The 24113-nt window shown below is 41.3% G+C and overlaps 1 protein-coding gene across 1 annotated transcript in view; it reads left to right on the top strand.

Annotated features, from left to right (window-relative positions):
* Positions 1-18807, top strand: part of NRK (Nik related kinase) — a 128450-nt gene extending 109643 nt beyond the window's left edge. The window contains exons 25-31 of the mRNA XM_065410871.1: positions 81-224; positions 2042-2176; positions 5346-5446; positions 6939-7088; positions 9466-9625; positions 17738-17877; positions 18724-18807. Of these exons, the coding sequence (XP_065266943.1) occupies positions 81-224; positions 2042-2176; positions 5346-5446; positions 6939-7088; positions 9466-9625; positions 17738-17877; positions 18724-18807 (914 nt within the window). The remainder of the gene's footprint in view (positions 1-80; positions 225-2041; positions 2177-5345; positions 5447-6938; positions 7089-9465; positions 9626-17737; positions 17878-18723) is intronic.
* Positions 18808-24113: the final 5306 nt, after the last annotated feature.

The raw sequence follows: 24113 nt of genomic DNA, 5'->3' as shown, positions 1-24113 counted from the left end.
GTCAGTTATAGATAAGCAATTAATGCTGAAATGTGCTATGACTCAGTAGACAATTTACAGTGGTTTTTATGTACTAACAGGAGTAAATTTACTGGTGGGGACGGAGAATGGGTTATGGCTGCTGGACCGAAGTGGACAAGGAAGGGTTTACTCGCTGATCACAAGGAGACGATTCCAGCAAATGGATGTTCTGGAAGGACTCAATGTGCTAATCACCATATCAGGTTTGTTCAGTGTCTAAAAGTATCTGACCCACTTTGTAAATTATAAAGAGGAATTAGGTTATGAATTAGGTTATCGACTTTCCTCTTGTAGGACAAAGCAGAACAATTATTTTTGCTAATAGGAAAGCACTCTTTGGATCTCCAATATTTGCATCCTCCTTCCAGATTCAGCTGTGACCTGGGATATGTGTAAAATGGTTTGTGGGATATAAAAATGTGCTGAAAGTTTAAAACTGACTGCTTCCCATCATTTCATTGCTGCTAAGGAAGTCTGTGTTTGGTTACTTGTTTATATGACATGTGAGCATCGCTCTAAGCAGATTTCCATCCAAAACATTGTTACATCACATCAATGTGTGGCTGACAAGAGGGCAAATGAATCATGTGGGGCCCTACGCTGCAAGTGCTGAGGGCCTCAGCTCTCATTGGCTGCCATGGCAGCTGAGAATGCTCAGCACCTCACAGGATCGGGCCCTTTATGGGAAGATTGGAATAACTTCTATTTAAACACAGGTTGGACACCGTGCATTTGGCATAGCTGAAGTCCATGCTTCCCAGATTCGCTCGTTCTGACTTTCCATGTGATGCAGCATCCCTTTTGAGCCTCTCTCTTGACTCTAAATTGCTATTTGCCTTATATAGGTCTAAAAACAAAATTAAAAAGACTTCCTGAGATAAGGAATCACGAAATAACCCCCCCCCCCCATCATAGGGTTCACTCACTGGTGGTGGCGCCTCCTCCTCGTGGCTCTGAGGATTAGCTCTTGCCAGGCGCTGCCCTCCTCTGATGGTGTCGCTACCCGTCGTCTCTTTTACCCTGAGGCCCCTCTTATTCCCGGAGCTGCAGCTTCCTGTTTGTGGCTTGGCCCTCCCACTTAGTTCCTCCCCTTCCAGGCAAATCAAAGTCCTTCCAGACCAGCTGGCTGGCTGGTGTGGCCAACGCCCTGCACCACTTCCCAGTGGCTGGCAGGGGACCCCAGGCTCACCCTCTACACTGGGTTCCAGGCCAGGGTTCCTATGACAAGCAGCCAAGGTCTGTACGGTCCTACCCCTTGCTGTTGTTTCCTTGGGGTTCGTCCTCCTTATCTGGCTTCCCCCTCTTTCTGGGTTTGCCGGACCAACCTCCCTCCTCCCAGGCAGTGACTGTAGACTACTTCCTTCTGGCCCCTTGCTGCTCTCATCTTCTGGGCTTTATACAGCCCCCTCCTGTTCCATGCCCAGCTGCGCCCATTTCCAGTGAGTGGCCTGCTCCCTGTCTCCTTCTTCAGGTGCAGCCTGGGCAGTTAATTGGCCTGCCTAGCCCTTCAACCTCTCCAGGGCTTGTGTGGGGTGGGCACCTCATCACACCCTCCTACAGAAATCAAAAGAAAATAGGTACCTACAATGAAGGCTGACAATGAATTGGAACTGACGAAACTCCCCCATCCAGAATGGCTTTTCCAGACCATGTCTGTAACCCTCCCTTCAGAGTGGTGTGACAGATGTCAGATGTTCTACTCTCGCATCAGGCCTGGGTCTAGGGGCAGCCATTCTGTGGGTGTAAGGGAAAAGCTTTGTGTGAAGTATGAAGATTGGGAAAAGAGGAAAAAATAAGTACGGGTGTGCAAGAGCCACAATGCAATCGATGTGTCAGTCCCGTGGCGGACATCGGCACCACATGGGGTCTCCTCTTCTGCACTGCTGGCCTCATGTCTCACGTGAAACGACACAAATCTCTTTGCACTCTGGGTCATAATAGACCCAGAGGCTGAATGCAAGAGATTTGTACTGCTCTGAAGTAAAATGGGATGCCTCTTTTTCTGATCTGTGCATGGTAGGCAAAAAGAATAAGCTGAGGGTGTATTATTTATCCTGGCTGAGAAACAAGATTTTGCGCAACGATCCGGAGGTGGAGAAGCGGCAAGGCTGGGTGTCCGTGGGAGACTTGGAAGGCTGCGTGCACTACAAAGTCGGTGAGTCTCGTTCCTAGGCAGCCCTACGCAGTTCTCCTTTCCTATCTGATCCCACGTATTGGCCACGTTTTCCTTCACCCTTATTGAAAAATTATACCTGGGCTTGGACATTGCTTCAAACCTGCGTGCAGTACATCACGGACGCCCCACTCCCTTTAATTCCACATTGCTCCTCCCTTTGCAGCCTGCGAAGGCTGGCTGAACTGAAAGGCAGGATGCTTCTGTTGCTCAGCCAGTGATTTCAACATTCTGGGGTTGGCTGGCATCCTCATTGGTAGTGACATTTTTCACCTCCGTCATACCAGTCTCCTCTTCTGGCCCCGAGTACCTGCACAGTAACAGTATCAATGGGATGCCTGCAGGTGATTGACTAGGATGGGTGTCCCACAATCCATCCCTGTCTCTATATTGTATAACCTCTAAATATACATATCAACGTTATACTTAAGTATGCAATAAAATGTGACCATCACTGAAATATCATCTGGCTTTTATTCGGCTTCTGCATAGAGCACCTTTGAAGATGAACACCAGTATGTGTGACAGTCATTGTTACTTTAGCACTTAAGATATTTCACTGATGCATGCTATAGCAGAACATAAAATAGGTTTGACTGTATTAAAAGACGCTATATTATAGTTGTGTTTTCCCAAGCAATATAGCAAACTAAAGTGTGGGTGGGTGGTTGGGATGGGGTGGTCTTTGCCTTATACTCTGTTTTATTGCTTTGCTTTTACAACACAGTGCTTTAAAATTGGCATAGTTTAGAATGAAATCAGAGACAGAAAGCTAAATAGAGCTGTGTGAACATATAGTTACTTTCTTTGTAATTCTAGTGCAACTGCATTTATTTTCAACTCTAATGGCTCATTTTTAGGTTTTATAAAGAACAGCGTACATCAATGTAAATGTACACTTGTTTGCAGCTTCTGGGAGGAGGGACATGAGATAGAAAATACCTTAAGTAATTTGACAAAATGGTCATACAAAAGACTCTCGGGGAGCCAGAAAAACTCTAACATCTGGAGAACCCCCTGCAAACCTCAGACAAAAAGCCTCTCTGCACCTTGACATTTCCAGTTTACCAAAATGTGGTCATGTCTACAGGAGTTGTGCGGGTGCCCTTGGACTTTGCAGACAGCATCCCCTTCTCAACTTTGACCTTCAGCAAAATGCAATGTGTTCCTCTCTCTCCGTAGTCAGATAGACAGGGATTGTCTCTGTTGCTTTGCTGCTTTGGAAGAGCAGCGGCTGCTATTTGCAAATCCTTGTGTATTCTGACCTTTGTCCTTACGGGCACTTTTCCTGTAAAGAGCAAGAAAAGGCTGTCTTTTGTTTTCTCTGCGTAGGTTGGCCTTTCTCATCAGTATACCATCCTCGTCCAGCCCCACCCCTTCACCCAGCTGCTATTATGTGTTGTGCCTGTGTGAAATGGTCCTGTTTGAGCAGTCTGTGCTGAGCACACCCTTACTCCCCCAGAAATGATTCTTACCTAACTCGGGTAACACCTGCGTCTTTTTTAAACCTGACTGTAATTTGCCTCACAGACACTGAATGTAAAATGAGGCAGAAATGTGTAGGAAAGCAACACCCTTGTGCCTGTTCTATTTCTGAGGGAAATGCTCATGTCTGGCAGAATTAAAATAAAACAGACCAAAAAAGCCGTAATTTTCAGTGCCCGGCTCTGCGTTTACTGTTCATAAACCCAACCTGAGTTTAACCAACTCAAAGAAATTGCTCCTCTCTGAAATGCTCGTTGAGCTCGACACATGGGGAGGCCACCGCCAACACACACGCTGAGATGAGAATAAAGCCTTTAGAGCTCCGCGAAAGAGCTCAGCAAACCGCTGGCCCTCCTTTTGTAGCCTAGAAGATATCACAACGTGCGCTTGATAGCGTCGCTAAGTAATGCCGGCGGGGGTCTGTTGTATGACAGAAAATCCTTTCAAAAAGCAATTGTCTATGGAAGAGTTTGCACCACTGTTTATCCGATGATTTCCCCAGCCTCTAGCAGCGATTTGAGGCCATCTTGCTGGCTAGAAGCAGAAGTGGATGATCGAGACCATTATGGCAGGCTTTTTGTTATTTGTTCGTACAGCACCTCGCGTGATGGGCCTGGGGGCCTCCCTACACTCCTGCAATACCCACACTAAACCAAATGAATAAGAAACATAACCAAAAGAGTATGGAAGTGGGGATGATGTCTTATGGCCATTGCCATAAAGCCACGAGAGAGCCCTTAGCTTTTCTGAGAATGGGAATAATAGACTTGCTTAGTTGATAGGGGCAGTGTGAAGACTAATTCATTACTTTTTTTTATACTGCTTTGAGATCTGTACAGCAAAGGTGCTATAGAACGGCCCAGCTCAGTGCCCATTGAAGGTAATGGAATGACTCCAATAATGGGCATTGGATCAGGCACTAGGTACAAGATATCACTATTATAATTGTTAAGCATTCATGCCGGAAATCTGACTGTAGAGTTTCTTGTCCAACCCAGGAACAGAAAATTATCCTCTGACCTGTATACATTGAGTCTAAAAGCTTTGACTTCCCATCACTAATACTAGTAATGAACTGCTTGCAAACACTGCACAGATCTTTCTGTGCCTCAGTTTACCCATCTTTAAAATACCACCTTTGTAAAGAATTTTGAGCAGCAGATCACGGTATAGGCCCAAGTGTAGACTTCAATAAAATAATAATTTTGCATTGCTTCCTTCCTCTCTTTGGTCTGTATAGTGACCCCGTAAGCCCCAATCTTGTATTCACTTATGCATGTGAGTAACTTCATCACATACAAAAGTGCTTGCAGGAATAGGGCCTTAGATCAAGTGTTTTGGGGGCACTGACCTGTCTTGATTGTATGTAAGGTAGCTAGTGTACATTTGGGTGATAAATAAATATTAATAATAGCAATAAGCATTGGCTGTGTTACTGAAAGTCATTGAACTGTAGGTTCAAAGTAAAAAAGAGATTCTTTACAAGTAGTTGTTAAATATCAACGACCAGCGTCCAATCCCATTACTCAGTGAACAGTACCTTACTCCAAAAATAGTCCCATTGAAATTATTGGGTGTGATTAAGGGCATCGGAATCTGAACTCGAAGTATTTTTGATTTGTATGGGCCATCTGAAACCGAAATAATTGTTCCTTTTGTATTGTAGTGAAATATGAAAGAATCAAATTTCTTGTTATTGCTTTGAAAAGCTCCGTGGAGGTGTATGCTTGGGCTCCAAAGCCCTATCACAAATTTATGGCTTTTAAGGTAAGACCTCATCTTGGTTTAAAGATATCATTAGCACCCACTGTTTTACCCCCCACCAACTGCTCCAGATTTTGTTGCTTTGTGTAACATTTATTTTTAATTTAGGAGCAAACAAGTAAACTTTTTTTTAATTTAGATCATTTTGCTCACCATGCAAATGCCACATGTCAAATTGTCTCTTAAACATTGCAGACATGCTTTTACAAACAATCAACAATTGTTTAAAACATCTTGTCTAAAATATGTGTTTGGACACACAAGCAAATGAACTGCCCCAAAAGTAAGGGGAAATAATTCCTAAGAGTTGGCTTTTCAAAAGTGCTCAATGTTGGTCTAATACCCTATAAAAATCGGGGGGGGGGGGGGGGAAGGAGTTAGAGCACCTAAAGGAGTTAGGAACCTTATGCAAGTCAATAGGAGTTGGATACCTGACTCCCTTAGGATTCTTTAATCCTAAAATCCCAGCCCTTCAGATCAGTAAGAAAGGTCCCATTGACTTCAGTGGGAGCAGAATATAGCCAGCACTGAGCCCTTCTGGAGATGTCACCTGAAATTAATCAAATTTAGCACAGAAATTTGACTGATGGCCATCGTGCTCAGCTATATAATTCAGCTCTAGTTTACAAAATCAGTAAGGTACTGTCAACAAAATTGAATTTCAAGTATGAGGAAAGAAACACCTAAACCTTTCCTTGGAATCAAGATAATTGTGACAGAGACTGAACAAACTTTTGGGTTTCATCCAAAATAAACAGTAAAAAGTTGATTGGAGCAGAACGTTACTCTGAGACAGGAAATCGCAAACTCAGATCTTTGATTAACAGAGAAATGAAATAAGAATGCTGAAGTACTAGAAGATGGCATGGCTCAGACAAGGGACCAAATTTTGTTTGATTTATCCAGCAGTTCATGGGACTAATCACCTGAGTTAGATAAGCAGATACTAGCTGTAAGGCCAAATTCTGCCCTTAGATATAGAATCATTGGGATTACAATTGTAGAAGAGAATTTGACCCTGTGTCTGGTATAGGGATGTATTTTTAGTAAACTGTCTCTTTACAAGATACATTAGAAGTAGTAATTCCTTTGTCTTCAGTATATAATTAATATGTCTAATTAATAGATCATTGAATGTATTACAATAAACTAGGGTCAGGATATAAAGTGCTGCCTATGAATATCTTTACAGCTCCAGTATCTTTTGAGGTTTCGGTACGTTTATCCTCACACTTTCCTCTGTTATTCTTTTACACTTCTCAGTAACTTGCACCTTTTGGTTGAAAAAGGAAGATAATAAGATTCCGTTGTAACACAGGAACAGGGACACTGATGTAAATGTGACATATAACCACCCAGTTTTTGAGTTCTAGTAAATATTGAAAAAGGTCATATTTGTAAATGTAAAAATAACAAACCCAGAAACCAGCGACTCCGTTAGCAGTTACTATATTCAGAATGGGTTTATAATTTTATCTGACTTTTCTCTTTCCAGTCATTCACTTCACTTCATCACAAACCACTGTCAGTTGACCTGACAGTTGAAAATGGACAAAGATTAAAAGTGATCTATGGCTCGCAAGTGGGATTTCATGCTATCGATGTGGACTCTGGGTCTGTGTATGACCTGTACTTGCCAACTCATGTAAGATATTACTTCCTAAGGCTGAAATAATTGAGTTGTTTCCTTATTTATTCCTCATGGCTATAGGTTAATGGTGATTAGATCAGTGGTTTGGATCTAGGTTATCTTCTAAGAACATGTATAATTTAGGCTAGCCGACAAAATGTTAGTGTTCGGACACTTTAGAAGCACCATGCAGATGGACCCCTGTGCTCACAGTAGGTCTCTGTGCAGAGACCGCAGTCCACTAGTATGGATTTCTATGCAGGATTGGGGTCTAACTACAAAATGAGCCAAAGCAAATCCCCTGAACTTTGGGGAGATTTGATTCCAGATCTAAACTTTATCATCTGTGCTCCAAACTTTTTACTCTTTTTATATGTAATCCACCACCCCCCCTACATCTTTCAACACAGAGAAACCCACTCCTATGGCATCTTATCTCTGGAAACCCAGCTGAAGACCAGCCCAACTCCTAGGCACCCAAACAAGCAGCGCCTGCCAAACTATGCCAATGCAGTAAATCTAGTAGTTACAGTGATGTTAATTTTGTAAACTCATTTGCATTAAAATGTAACTTATGTAGATATCTAGTTGTTGAAAACAATTATTTCTATTGGTCCACTTGCTAAAGACCCATGTTATTTTTATACGTGGCCTAAAGTGGTTTCTTTCATCTAACAGCTAGTAGCGTCATCGATTATGGCACCATTCAAAGTTCACACTAGTTTATAAGTCTAACCAGGATTGCCTGCCCATTGCATGTGTAATTTGGTTGCTAAGCATGGCAAATGATTTCTTGTCAAAGAGATAATTAGCACAATCGATAAAAGGCAAGGGACAAGGTGAACCCTTTTAAAGGATTTAGTTTTGCAGCACACTCCAGATATAATGATGTACATCAGGAAAGATATTTCCCAGGTGAACGACCTGAATATGGGGCACCTGTAGAAGAGCTGTGACTCCCTTTTGTGCACTCTTCCACTGTAAGTCAGCGTGTGCTAAAAATACTTTTTCCCTCGAGAGTCTTGGATCAGAAATAAATGTGCTGCTACAGTGGGCTGTATCTGTTGGAGTATTTTGTTATTTTGGGGACTGTCTGATAGATGATAATTATCACAAGGAGGTTTTCAGCGTTGGCAGCTCAGACTTACTTTAATCTAACAGACTGAATTGAGACACACTTGCTTTCTGTGCCCTCTTTTCCCTGTTCCCTCTCTCTCTCTTTCTCGTCTGCTTCAATTGCTCATGAGAATACCAAGGCAACGCATTAAAATTGCTCTCCGACTCTGGATACCCGTTTTAGTGTTACGGATAGTAGTTGCGGAGACACGGACTCAAGTGGTTGGCCTGAGTGTATTCAGTTCGGCAAGTACAGCTTCCGTGCTTCTTTTCTGTTTATTGTGCCATTACAGTGTGCATAAGTGTATTGGGTTGAAAAAGAAAAGATATGTGTGTTATTGGCTTGTGAAAAATGACGCTCCACTTGTCTGTCTCTTCCTGTGGAAATGCTGATTGCAAGGATATTCCATTGTTTACATAAAGGGAAAAGATCCTGATAGTGTTTTAGAAATGCTTAGTTATTGTTTTGTTTTTTGTCTGAAAGTACTTGCCATAAAAACCCCACCTCCATAGCTATATGCTTCTTATAAATCCTTTTGCTCTTGGGAAGTGTGTTGGCTGGTGTGAGAGAGATTCTGGGTCCCATTCTGCTGTTTGATTGTTTTATTGCATGCAATGCATCATTCCTGTGGTGCAGGTGTAAAATGTAAACCCAATAGTATTTGAAGTAGCACTTTCTATGTTTAAGGACACTGTATGCGAAGCAGGGAAAGAAATTGCAGAGATGTTCGCATTTAGAAAGCTCAGGTGATTCTTTCAAACTACCATAAATATTAGCATCAAAAGTGCTAATGAATCATTGTTTTAGCTCATGAGTTATGCTAGGTGTTTATCACAGAAAATGGAAGTGTTGGGTTCCTAGAATAGGGAAGTCGAGTAAGTTGTCTCCCATCCTCTTCTAAAATCATCTTTGAATTAAAATACGGCTCACTCTCCTTCTGTCACTTTATGTACCAGCATTTCATGAACAAGTCAATAAATCTCATTGTATCTCTCGGATGCTCCTTGGCTTCTTTATACCAAGTAATACTTGTAAATATAAAGTGAAAAATTGAACAATGACTTCTCTACAAACCTAGTAATAATATCTAAAAGGCGGGAAATATAATAGCCCTTTTCAGCTAGCAAAATATACAGCCCATCATAAACCAGGTATTTACTTTCTGTGAGCGGTGAGTCAATTGTTTTTATTGCTCTGCCAAGATATTTAGATGGATATAGTCACTAAAATTGCAGTCCATTTTCTGATATAAATCTTAATAAAATACGATTTCAGATCCAGGGGACTATTCACCCACATGCCATTATTATCCTCCCTAATACCAATGGAACAGAACTTCTACTCACCTATGAAGATGAAGGAGTCTACATTGATATATATGGGCACTTCACAAAGGAAACTGTTTTACAGTGGGGAGAAATGCCAGCATCTGTAGGTAAGTATGAAAAACACACTGTGTTGAATGTAAGATCCTGTTCTACGAAGTCTGAGTTCCTTATTAGGTTTGTGACCACGTGAAAGGGGTTGATGGCACATTAAAACAGATTTGTAATGAGCAGATAGATGTACGTGTATTTCTGTACATTCCTGAGCCAATCAATGATTATAAAAGGGTCTCTACATTTGTTTATGGCATAAACACCATGAAATGAATACAAAGGGTTTACTACACAGTCAGAGATTGTATACTAGGATGCAGGCCTTCCAATAGGTATATTCTTGTGTCAGGTAGTCATTTTAGTGGGTTACAAAGGAATGAAAAAGTGCGGCTGTTTCCTACTTTGAATCTTTCATATCCACGGTATTTTGTATAGAAATTCACAATATGTAGAAAGTACAGTAATTTAATGGGTCTATAACCATAACATCCTATCAAATTGTCCTTTATTTTTATCATCCATTCAAAGTACAACAGATTAGATATAGCGTTAGATGGGTTATCAGGCTATCCATGTTTTCATCCGGCCTCACAAATGCTAAAAAGGAGGGTCTGATTATTTTTCATCGGGACTGTTTTTTTTGTTTAGGTTTCCAGTTGTTAATGTTGTAACTAAGAACAAAGAAAACCCACCTCTGGCAGGTTTTTGCATTTGTAAATTTCACCTGATTGGCTTTCTATTTCTGTGAATTCTTATTTTTCTTCATTTTTTTTTTTTTTAAAGTCACAAGCAAATCATAGCAAAACTGTGCCCCCAAAACAAGAACCCCTTGCTTCACTGTAGTAAGTGTCTACACTGCAGCTGCAGCATTTCTAGTGAAGGCATAGCTTCAGGCTTGGTCTACATTTATACGTGCGTAGCCATGTCGGTCAGGGGTATGAAAAAACCACATGCCTGACCAACATAGCTAGGCCAACAACCCCCATGCTGTCACACACACACAGCGTAGACACAGCTATACCAACAGACTAGATACTGCACGTTCCTTCTCCTCTGACAAATAGTATCCTCTTCATTTTCCAACCCAAATATTAAGCTGCAGGGTAAAATTAAAACACATCAAGTACATCCGCCTCCAGGGCCGGCTCTAGGCACCAGCAAAACAAGCTGGTGCTTGGGGCGGCACATTTTTAGGGGCGGCATGGCCGGCGCCAGAATGCCGCCCCTAAAAATGTGCCCCGGCCGCCCTAGCTCACCTCCGCTGCCGCTCGCGCGCCGCTACTCGCCCTCCCTCCCAGCCTCTCAAGCCTGGGAGGGAGAGGGAGCAGCGGCGCGCGAATCAGCTGTTTCGCGCGCCGCGGCCGCTCGGGGTCTCCCCCTCCCTCCCAGGCTCTCAAACCTGGGAGGGAGGGGGAGACTCCGAGTGGCTGCGGCGCAGGCGCCGCTTCTCCCCCTCCCTCCTAGGCTTGAGAGCCTGGGGGGAGGAGGCAGGGAAGGGGCGGAGTTGAGGCGGGGCCGGGGGTGGGGTAATTAAAAAACGGGGGGGAGGGGCGGCCAAAATTGTTTTCGCTTTGGGCGGCAAAAATCCTAGAGCCGGCCCTGTCCGCCTCTATGCTGTATTAATGTTTAATGCCATAGGATACACTGAGCTTCTACATCCCACATGCTAACATTAGTATGAAACAATCACTGATAAAAGAACCATTACCCAGTATGGTTAGGAAAAGAAAAGTTCTATCTGTGAGTATTGAATCTAATTGGAAGCTGGATTGCAAAATGGAGACAGCAGCCTGCAGGAGATGTGATGCCATGGAAAGTGCATTCTTTAGCCTGAATTGGAGCTGCATGCTCTTAAGAAGGGCATAACATTACAGTTTAAAAAGCAATCTTAATGTTTCCTCCAAAGTAACATTGGTGCATATATGATCAGCTTAAATATTTAAGCTCTCTTTTCTTCTTCCTATAAATGCGCTCCATTGATTTGCACTCATTTTTCCCCCTTTGGGAAGCAACAAAATTTTAAAGCTGGCTTCATTTATCATCCTGTGGTGTCAAACATTTTCCTGGATCTTGTCTCTAACGATTTTTAAAGCATGGATGAACTTGTCGCTATTATGAGATTGTCTGATTGTATTATTTGAATGTGCGGTAAGTGCCAACAGTGTTTGGCTCTGTACAAGACATAGTCCTTGTCCCAAGGTGTTTCCTTTTAGAAGATGAACAAAGATCAGACAAAATTACAGAGGGAGCTCCAGAGGCAGAAATACAAGGTGATATATAAGGAACTGAGTGTTTTATTACCTTTAGCTTCAGAAAAGTAGTTGCAGTAAGGTTTGCATATATTCCAACTCTTACGGCATGCTCTGAAAAGTGGAGTTTGTGATTTTGGGCATCAGTAGCTGTCTACAAGAATATTCCCATTTAATCCAGAGTTAGCTAGAGATTTTCAAAGGCACAAAGAACAGTCAATGGCAGTTGTGTGCCTAAATACCCGTTGTGCCTTTGCAAATCCCCCTCCCTCATTGCTTAAAGCGGTGAGACAGCAAACCCACAGAAACATTTAGGTGGCTTGTAAAGATCTACTGTGTACTGGGCATACATGGGGACTACGCTGCTTTGTCACAGGTCGGGATTTCAAGGCAGATCCCCCAAGGGTGTAAACTGAAGTCAGCAGAGTTAAATAGATTTACAGCAGCTTTGTGCTAATGAAATGGCAGCTGACATTTCTTCAGGATGCTCTGCTGTGCACTAGAGCAGGGGCGCTCCAACTTTTTCTTCAGGTGGATAGCATCGTAAGAGAAAGATGGCCCGGTGGCTATTCCCCTTCCCTTCAGGATCGCACAACCACCTCCCCTCCCCTTCACAATCACACAGCATTCTTTGGGTGTCTACAGGAACGGCTTACATGCACACAGTGACAGCAGGAAAGTATCTGAATGGATTTTTAACTTCTTTTAATGGAGTTTAACAGCCAGGTCAGCAAGGAGAAGACCGCTCTGAGGGACTAATCAGCTCTTCACAGACCACCACCAAGGGCTGTGCAGACAAACAGGGCAGTTTATCCTTGGAAGGAGGGCACTCTTTCTCTCTTCCCCTCCTGCTGGCCAGGGCTCAGCCACTGGCCTCCAAACCATCCTTCCTGTCAACCTTAGGCCACCACACTTCCAATATTACTACTACACCGCTGTCTGCAGTGGTCTTGACTATCCCAGCCTAGGGCTTCTTGGAGTAGAAATTGTCAATCATAATGAGTTTGACAGGGGTCATGTCCTGTGGCACCAGATGTTCCACTTGTGATTGGAGTCAGAGTTCATCTAGAGGCAAACTGACCCAAGCCTTGACGTCCAGCTCAAGCCAAATCCTAAACTTTGGGGGCTTCGAAGAGCCCCATTTAGTATTTTCTTTTAAGCGTGCATTTCCCACCAATGCTCCCTCATACTCTTGCTCCTCTGAAATTCTTGGCTCAGGCCAAAAGCATTGAAATATTACGAAACTGAGGTCGCCACATTTCTTGCATGGCCAAACCTAAGAAGAACTTGCAAGTTTCTCGAGAGATCCTGTTCCCTTGAAACTTCCACACTTAACCAGGTTCTGACAACAATCGTTGTGAACTGTGCTGAAGATTTTCCTATTATGAATTTCGACCTCGTTTTTCCAGAGGTGAAAGGCTTGTGTGTTAACTCAGGGTTCTAGCTAGCTGCCGCTTGCTTGATTCTAAATATGTGGTCTCATTCTTTAACAAAATTATTTTGGATAGTAAACTTCCCTGGTCTATTAGAATATCTTAAGTGATTGAGAAAGGTGGCAAATACTTGCAATATAATTGACAGATCTAGGGCAGGAAAACTAAAAATAGCAGCCTTCTTGTAGTCTTTAAGGTGGGACCGGTGTGGCCAATCCATTAATCAGAAATTGGAATGAGGAAACTCAAAGCCAGTGGGAAATTAAAATTGTAGAGCTACTCTATCTATATTTAATTGGTGAGATATTTCAGATATGTGGGGCTACACACAAATAGAGATAGCGTGTTTTCTTCTTATAACGCAAGATTTTTTAAAAGGTATAGGGGTACTTTTGTCCTTTCATATTCGTCAAAATTATTAAAAGCATGATTTTGGGGGGTGGTTTGGATGTCCTTTACTAGGAAGCAGAAAGGATGTTGATGCAAAGAAATGGAGCACTCTAGCCAAAGCATCTTATAATGACATTGCTATATCAACACACTTTATTGGTTCATTAAATAATTGGTTCATGCAAAGAAGTAGTCTGCTCATATCAGAATGATTCTTATTGTCCTTATGAAAACTACTGCTTGGACCTCATTTATAGCTGTTCCTGGACCCTTAGTGCAACCACAAAATTCCCTGGGTTTTATTTATATACACTCAAGTATTGATTGAGGAATGAGCAGCTAGTATAAGCCTAGAAGCTTGGGACATAGCTACATAGATATTTACACATTTTTAAAAGTCTTATTTAAAACACACTAAGTGGTGTGTAACTTTGTTTTGGTAGGGACATGCAGCATGTCAGAGCATGCGCACCTTAACCCATCCAGTGCAGCCTAACCAGGACAAAAGCATGCTCACACGAACAATGTGGGACAGAGGGGAGTTTCTGGTGAAGCTACAAAAGCTTTTTCTCTAGATAATTTCACAGCACCAGCATTCTTAGTCTAATGAAAGAACGTTTCATAGGAAGAAGAGCCTGTTCTGCATGTTGGATATCTAGAGCATAAATAACGTGTTTTCACCTTGGAAATGCCTACAGACACTAATTTCAGGGCTTTCCTTGAAACGGCCTAATTTGAACTCCCATTGGAGTGAACTCCTTGAGCACTGTGCTAACTTCTATGCTATTTGCCAGGGGTTAAGGGAATATTATGGCAGGCTTCCACGGTGCTGTACAAATGACCCTTTCTTGAGTATATGCTGCATTTCCAAAATGAAATAATGGGTTCACAGGGAAACAGGCAGTAATCAGAAAACTGCTCAGCTGTGATTTAGTAACAGTATTATACTGCCTTTCCTCTGGCACCAGAGGCAGAACTTGTCACCCTGGTTTGCAATGGGTTTAGCTTTTTAATTTATGTATTTCTAAATTCTGTCCTCAGATACATGCATGCCATTATCCTTGTATCTGAAGACAGAATTTGGGACACAGTAGTAAATTGGTGGCTGATAAATGGATGACATGTGACTCTGAAACATATCCAACGATATCATTTGTAGCCTTTTAACTGTAAAAGGCAGTGTCCTACGCCCCAGTAGGGCAAATTATGTCCCATCCGAAATACAGAGTCCTTGAAATATCTCTGCTTAAGGAAACCTTGGAGGTCCAGCGATTAACTTAGAAGACACAATCAAAATGTAAACTCAGTTCTCTTCAGGGTTAACTCCGTTTATGCATGTTTGTATGTATGTAAATAGGCTTGGAAGAATTAGATTTTTATCTGTAAATGTCTGTAAACATCGATTTCACCATCACAAACTGACAAAAAAAAATTCCCATTGATGATAATTGAAATTTCCAGATATGCAAAGTAAGAAAAATGCTGCTGGAGAATTTATTAGAGTTTGATTTAAGGATATTTACTTTGTATACTTTGACACGTGATGGTTACAATTTATGTTTTAACTATGGTAAAGCTTTAACTTTTGAATCTCAATGTCTACTGTCATTAAATAATTCTTGTCTAACCATCCCATAATTTCCCACAGCTGTGAAAATTTAAATCCACAAAAACTGAAAAAAATTGCTTAAAATAAGCATCAATATTACCCGTTATTTTTTTTAAGAAAAATTAAATTCTACCAAGCTTCTATATAAAGAACACCAGATCCAGTGTCCCCAGTGGATCTGCTTGAGCAAGTAAAGGTTTTGCAGGATCAAGTCATGAGGCAACATAATTAGTTAGTGTTTTTCTTAAGCAATGTGAACAAAGCCCCGAGGAAAGGATTGGACATGTCACCAAAATCCCGAGAGGAAAACACAGCCATTCTTGAAGGGGTTAGATATATTTGTGCACAGTCTTTTGTATGTTGGTGTGCTGAGTATGATAAATTAGGCCAGCAGAACACAAATTAGAGACCTTTCTAAAGTGTGATTGTGTCTCTAGTCTTTAAACAATGAATTACAGTAGCAAACTAGGGTACTCTGATATAGCTGCAGTTTTAAAGAAATTCCTTTAAAAATGTAACATTTATGTTGTGACTGTGCTATAAGCACGTACAACACCACCACACGATAGCATCTCACACAGTGAGAGAGGACCATGTGAGATACCTCCGTATTTTAAATTCATTTAGAAAGACTTTCTGGGTAACTAAAACCACAGATCCGGATTGTCCTCCCAGCAAGATGTGCGTGTGGAGGGAACCCTTGGTAAGTTGAGCACCCCACTTCCACATGGAATGAGGATGCCCCTTCCATTCCACTCCCCGACCGGGCAACGTCCCCATCCACGTAGCCCAGAAATCACAGAGAGAGGGACTGTGTTAGGAGTAACAAAGCCACGGGCATGCAAATCATCCCCTGCTGGCACCAAGGAAATTAATCTTGGAAGGTAATACATGCTGAGGCTATCTTATGTTTCCACAAACTCCAGCTAGGGACTTGGGGTTAGCCATTGTCAGAAGTTGGCACTGTTACTGGGGAGGTGGGGACCAGAGCCTATGCAGAGGCACTGGTGTCCTATGAAGCTCTTGGAATTTGGGGTGAAACCTGTGGCATTTTCCATGGGAGCAAACCTCACGCCCTTGACAGGTGATGAGATCTGGCAAGGGGTTCCTTGCAGAGATTTCCTCCTCCCAGCTAGCCTGCTCCCATGGCTTCCCAAGGGAGGGGTTGAGCTGAGCCAATATACTTTTATCCCCAATGTCAATAGATACAACAAAGATTTAGGGTGAAACCCAGGTCATATTGAACTCAGTAGGGGTTAGATCCTCAAATGGAAATTAGGTGCCTAAATGTCTTTCAGGATCTGGGCCTAGAAGGTTTGCCATTGACTTCAGTGGGGCCAAACTCAACAAAATCCTCTGTAGCAACACTTACTTATTTTACATATATTGCCTAATTACCATGGCACAAGTGATTATAGTAATCTAAGTGCCATGTAACATGGGTATATAACAGTATATTTAAAATCATGCAGTATAAGTATTACTGCCCCATCTTTCAAAAAAAATGCCATGTTCACTTGTTTAACATACTTGTAGAAGTCCAAAACTGATCTGACATTTTTTAAATAAAGTTTAGTTACAACTAAGACTTTTTGGGAATGGAAGTAATTAGAGTACATGACCAATATATTCAGAGGCAGATTCTGATCTCACTCACACCAGTGTATATTCAGAGAAACTCCAGTAGGGGTGGGGGTCAGTGGAGTTTCTTCAGATGTATGTCGATGTAACTGAAGTCAGAATCTGGTGCTCAACTGTAAAGTGGCTGTTACATATATAGTACCTTTCCATAGCCTTCTAGCATGTATTTTGAATATCCCTAGTACACACTGGCTGAAGTGCTGTTTAACCAGAGGAGAGGCTCTAATCTTTCGGGTGAACTCAAGTGGGGGGGGAAATAACTATTAAAAACCTATAGGTATAATAGTGAATTTCTTGCCTTGTTAATCCACAACACTCTGCTCTTTTTTTCATAGTGAAGCAGCAATAAAGGGCAGTGGGATGGCAGGAGTAAACACCCTGACCAACTAAAGACAGAGGGCGAAGCAGGTGCAAATTCTGGTGAAGCTCAAAGGGTGTAGAGCATCCACAGAGCAGCTGTACAGGCTGGTGCTCCTTGCCCTGCTGTTGTGTTCAATGGAAGACTCTATATGGCCAACAAATGCCCTACACAGGTCACCATTGCAAAGCCTGTTTATTCAGGCTTTGCACCCGAGGCCAGGATTTAACACTTTGAATGGCATTTGTTGTACAGTATTTCAGTGCAGGGTTTGTTTGGGTGTATGGGATTTCCTTCTCTGAACAGATACAATCTAAATGGATTCCACTGGATATTTAAATACTGCGTGTGTCTGGATTTGGTTCAGTTATACAATCTTTGTTATTGGAGTGGGGACATGGAGCTGCCAACTTACTACTAGCAGATGAACATTTCAGACTCCCTTGTGTTTTTCTAATTATCAAATCTGATTTTTTTTTTTTGTTTAGCTTATCTTCAGTCTAACCAGGTCATGGGTTGGGGAGAGAAGGCTATCGAACTGCGTTCCGTGGAAACAGGAAATTTGGAAGGTGTATTTATGCACAAGAAAGCACAGAAGCTAAAATTTCTATGTGAAAGAAATGACAAGGTACACACATGACTCAACTAGAGTGATTTAACAAATATGGTTTAATAGTTGAATAAGAAAAAAGTCGAGGCCATTTAATTTTTATTTAGCATTTTATTATAGTGCACAGTACTTACTTCGGCATAACCGCTCAATTAAAAGCAGACTTTGGCACTGAGCCCACAAACTACCCTTTGTGGGAGGAATCCTGCACCTTCCCAGAGCCCTACTGAAGACAGCCAGATCCTAGCCACCTCTTCCAGCTGCTTTGTGCTGCAGATGGAAAATCAGTTTAGCCACCTGTTGGCGAATCCCCAAGCGGTCTGGCTTCAGCATAGAGAATATGTTGGGGGTGTGGCTAGCGTGCCTCTGCACTCCAATAATCCCTGGCTACAAAAGTCTCTTAAGAACTGTTGCAACCAGGTCTGATTTAGAGCAGCCTTGAGCGAAGCATCATACACCAATATTTGAGATACCACCGGTATCTCCTCAGTTAGATGTGGTTCAATGAGTGCATTTTGTCACATATGTATGGTAATGATTGGTAAATGTTCACTGTAGCTTGTTCTATTTCATTGGTGTATTTAGAATACTGTAACCAGAAACTGTTTAGTTTACCTAATTGTTTGAAAATATGCTGATTTCTTTTCTGGTAGAAAATATATACACTATAACTTATTGCCAGAATGTATACTTGCAAGCATTAACACTTCATTTTTCTAAAAAAAATGTTACCAATGGGATTAAAATTGAATTGTGATTTATATGTCATAGTGTTCTGGACTGTGTTTCTCTCAGCTTTCAAATATGTTTAAAATATTCTCATACATGTAAACTGACAGCGGTCTATTCTTTTTCCTTTTCAAGGTTTTCTTTGCATCTGTACAATCTGGAGGCAGCAGTCAAATTTACTTTATGACACTTGGACAAAACGTCCTATTCAACTGGTAAATCACATCAGAATGAAGGATGCTTTGATGGTTCCCAGTAGATACAAGCAATGTGAAATGCTGGAAGGTTATACACTTAAATTTGCACTTTTTACCTACAAGAATCTGGTCATTATTAACTTATCAAAATTCATATTCCTAAAGTTGTGGAAGAATGCCATTTTCTTGTCAAACTATTGCAAATATGTTTAGTTCTATCTTTAAAAAATATGGTGCAAACCAAGACTGAATTCACAATGTAGCAAAGAGCAACTGTCATGGAAAATGTAGCCAATATAACAGGTTGCTTGTACTCTGAAAAGCGTACAATTTCTTTTGCACAAATATTGTAATTTTATTATTTTGAACTTGAGTCTTTCTCTATGGACAGCAATATCTATATGTAGATTTATAGTATAAAGTACACAAATATGTTATGAGCTGGAATTCCTCTGATTTTGAATTATTTTTGCTTGTTTCACTTTTTTCTTTTAACAGTTTCACCCAGAGGCAATTGTCCAAGTCTGAGAACCAGTGAAACAGCAACTGTTCACAAAGGGGTTGAATGCAGACTTGGACAGTTAGGGATTGATCTGCCCTGAGAGGCATGGGTGTGCATCACTGTGGAGCTTGTAGAGTCAGCTATTGTATACGTAGGCACCAGTACAGTACAAAACGCATACAGCTGACTCCTTGTATGCCTCTGGACAAGATTGAGCCCTTAGCCACAGTTACTGTAGAATGTATTTGTAAAAATATTTTCAATAGCAATTTGTCCAAACATATATACACATGAAGCTTTATGGGCCTGATCACGTAGGTTTTACTCCTACAAGTAGCCCTTACTCATGTAAATTGATTTCAATGAGACTATCCATGTATATAAGGGTGTAGGATCAGGGACTCTATCTTTGCATGATTCCCCATTCCTGCTGATTCCACATCAGGCTTACATTTGTTGGCTTGTAAATATGCTCTTTCCAAAATGGATGTCATGGTTAACAAAAGTATTCTTAATACAGCTATAAAAATACCCAGAGAACCAATTCATTATAAATAGAAAAATAGACTTAATTTCAGGCACTCTTCCTATTCTAGTTACTTCAGAATAAAACTGCACCCACTAGTGGCATTCGTTTCTATCATAAAACGCTGTTCTCAGGGGTTTAATATCAGAGACTTGCTAGGGTTAAACTTTTAAGGTTTAAATGTACAATGATTACTTAGCTAATGTTTGTGCGGTGCTTTGAAAATGTAAAGTGCTAAGTATGACTATATATAATAATACACTCACTACACAAGATCTAAGTCCAACAGTGAGATACAGTATAGACCAAACTGTATGTAAAAAGAAAAATCATTAGCTACAGTATTTAAAAACTATTACCATTTTTAACTTGAAATGTGTGGGACTGGAAGGGGAAGTGGCATTGCAATATCTAGTCTTTTACTCTACGATGATGATTGAAAATTGACCATGGTAGAGAGCAAATTAAAGTTGTTACCAACCGATGGTTCTTCCGGTTAGTGGGCTCAGTGACAGGTATTCACGTAGCAAAATCACCACCATGATCTGCACCTTGTTATGTACTCTCAGCAGAGAGGCCTAGAACTAGATGGCCTGAAGGCTGATCAGCACTCTCACCCCCTGCTGGTGATCCCTCAAGGCCTGAGGCATGTAGGCAGGGTAGTGCTAGCGGTGTGTCTACTGCTGCTGTCCATGTTCTTCGGCTAAGTGGAGGACTGTAGTCTCCATGGCTCTCAATCCAGCACATTTCGTAAGGATTAGTTCTTCTCAGACTGTATAGTGGAGTTTTAAACATTAAATATTCACATCTCAAATAGGTAGGTATTGATTTACAAGAGTTCAAAGCCAAGGCCATGACAAAGATGGGTGGGCATTTGCACACCCAAATGGCCAATTGTGTGCCCAAATTGAGGCTCTGCTCCACAGTGGGTGGGGATTGCTGTGCCCAGGCACAGCTGCATTTAAATCAATGGGTCTCTGTGTGGGCACAGCACTCCACCTGTCTGCTATCAGTTGCAGGACTGAGGCCATAATAATTGCATGAGCAAAATAGCAACAACGTCATGTGGTCCTGGGCTTCTATGCTACTGAACATTGGGCTCTTTTTGCTCAGCTTTCAACAAAAAAGAAAAAAGAAACAAAAAAAGAAAAGCTGCAAATTAAAATAAATATATACACCTCTACCCCGATATAACACGAATTCGGATATAACGCGGCAAAGCAGTGCTCCGGGGGGCAGGGCTGCGCACTCCGGCGGATCAAAGCAAGTTCGATATAACGCGGTTTCACCTATAACGCGGTAAGATTTTTTGGCTCCCGAGGACAGCGTTATATCGGGGTAGAGGTGTATATACACCTAATAGACCAGCAATAAGTCAAAAATGTCATTTACTTTTCATTTCTTTTAAAAAGCTGAAATACTGTGAAGAGAGGACATCTTTCATTATGTATTCCCTGAGTGTGCAAAGCCTGTTATCAAAATGTTCTTGCTCTAGCACAAATCAGTGATCCCGGCTGCCCTGTATACTTCAAAATGTGTGTTTATCATATCAGCCTCTGCATGACATGAGGCATGTGATTTCTGAACATCTTAGTGCCAAGAGTTAGGAGGAAGGTTTTCCTGACACCAGACACTAACAGTGGGAGCTTGGAACAGCCCGTACTATGAGATTAAAGAAGCAAATGTGATTACTTTTTTCATGTGTATTGTAACAGAAAAATGTGATAGTGAGTTGACATACTGTAAAGCTGTTTAGAGCCGTACCAACAACAACAAAAAAGCTGAGCTTTTGAGAGAGAGAGAGAGCCCATAACTGCATTAAGTGTTTAATCTCACATTTTGTCTCCACTCCATTAGTTCAAATTCTTCTACATGTGGTGGAAGACATTAACAGCCAGGTTCTCCTCTCTGAGTTGCACCCATGTCAATATGGAGAAAATCTGGCCCTAAGAGAGAGACATTTTTAAGGGATTTAGAAGTGGAATTCCAATTAATAATGAGAGCTGGGCGCAGCATGGAGAAAATGTAGGTGTAAGAGGTCAGTCAAGACCAAAGGAAAGATTAGAGTGGCTGAAGAGGACAGAGAGTGAAGAGGTCCAGAGCCTTAATTGAAGAATGAAGAAGGGAAAGTAGCTGAAGAAAGTGAATAGAAGCAGCTGAAGAGAGGAAATAGAAGATGTCCAGAAAAGTGGCTAAAATATGAGGGTTTGGAGAGGTTTGATTTAGTTAAGGACAGGAGACTAGAGTGTCTAATGAGCAAGAGATAGCCACAGTGGTTGGAAGGGTTTATTTGGAGGGAGATACTGAAAAACTGCTGAAGCTCAAAGTAAATAAGATTTAGGAGATTGGAGAGAAAAGTTTGAGACCCAAAGTAATTTTTAATGCCATGAATTTAACTATGCAGAATAAATCTAATTGTCAGACTCACTTTGTTGGGAGTTGTGTTTTTCCTCCAACTTCATTTAGTCATTTGCTTTATTTTATTATATTCTTATAAGCAAGGAAGTGAGCTGTTACATTGTTTCTTTTGTGTAATCATTTTGTTATGAATAAATACTGTAGAGGGAGATAGCCAACACATTAAGCTATGCAATCTAGTTGTGCAGTTTTCTTATGACACATAGGGTTGCCAATATTCATATTTGCATACAGAAGTCTGAGCTAATATGCCACCAAGGCACTATTTTATGTGGCTATAGTGTATACATTTTAGAAATTTTAAACCATATTCTTCAATTTACACCCTGACTCATGACTTTAAAAACTAGGAACAACCAAGCTGACTATGTACTGTACATTGTGTATGTGGGTTTTTTCTTTTCATTGTTTGCTGATGTTCAAATTGTACATTTGAAAAAGCAATAATAAAACAGTACACTGAAAAACAAAACAAATGTGACTGTGAAGTTGTTATATTGGCGTAACCAATATTAAAACATACCGAAGTATTTCTTTCATATATATATACACACACACACACACACACACACACACACCTCTAGAAAGGTCTAGATCTATGTGTCTATATCTGCTTACAGAGATAAAATGTAAAATACTGATTTCACTTTGCCTACAATGAAAAAAGGTGTTTGGGCAATGAACTCTGAGCCTAGACTACACAGAACTTTGGTAACAGTGACACTTTGCACATTGCTGCTATGTGACACTAATCAGCTATACAAACTCGCTCTCAAACCTCAGAAAAGATGGAACTAGTTTGCCTCCAGAGGATGGTACAGCTTGGAAACGTTAATACTGTACAAAAATTGGTTTCTGCTTTTATGGGTGGCTAGAATTATTAATGCCAATGTATCCTTTTTCACCACATTTCTTTGAGATACAGAGTACTGTCTTCTTTGTTACGTCCTGTAAAATTCAGTGTCACACATTACAGTACAGTTCATGATAACCTGCTGTGACAATACCACTTAAATGTTGAAGGGCATTAAGGTGAACTCCTGATTGCCCTCCCCCTTGAAGTCAATGGAGTCATGATTTTACCTTAAGTGTAAAAACAAAGGCAAATGGCCTTTCATCGAGCTTTGTCCTCCTATTTTGACTATGCTTCTCAGACTAGCACAGCACATGCCTTCTTGTTGTTGAGCAGGGACTGCACCATAAACATCTGTCAACCCATCTGTTTGCAGATCGCCATAAGAAATCGAAAACTACCCTTGCCACTCCCCCTCTATTTACTGCACAGAACGCTGTTTCCAGGCAGTGTCTCATGCAGCTTATAAACACAGTGGGGCTGAATCTCCAACCCAATTGATTTAAATGGAGTTACACCTGAATTACTGCAGCATACGTGAAAGCAGAATCAGGCTGAGTGTCAATACAATTCTACCTGTGGGCTGACTGCATTCAGAGACAATAATTTATTCTCTGTGCTTTTTGTTTGTTTGCTCCACAAAATTAGAAATGGTTTTAGCATGTACTGGGAGGGAAGAATTCTGTGTTCTAGTCCTAGCTTTGCCACTGACTGGTGGTCACCTTGGTCAACTCACTTCACCCAACTATAAAATGGGTGCAGTGATATGCACCTACCTCACTGATGGGTTCTGAGATGTAATTAGCATTGGGAAAGTACTCTGAGGGCTTGTGTACATGGTAGGATAATGAGGGGGATGATTTCTAAACCACACTAAGTGCACATTCATTGGTCTATGTAGCCCCTGCTGGTGTGCTCTAACATAGTGCTGTTTGAAACAGTACTATGTAAAATGCACTTGGGAACCTTTAGTGTGTACCAGTAGGTCTACATGGTCAAATTAACATGCAACATGCTAGTGCACTTTAG

Source organism: Emys orbicularis, chromosome 9 (assembly GCF_028017835.1).
Source record: "Emys orbicularis isolate rEmyOrb1 chromosome 9, rEmyOrb1.hap1, whole genome shotgun sequence".
Lineage (NCBI taxonomy): Eukaryota > Metazoa > Chordata > Testudines > Emydidae > Emys > Emys orbicularis.
Note: the sequence above shows the minus strand (reverse complement) of the source record. Positions and strands in the feature narration are given on the sequence as shown.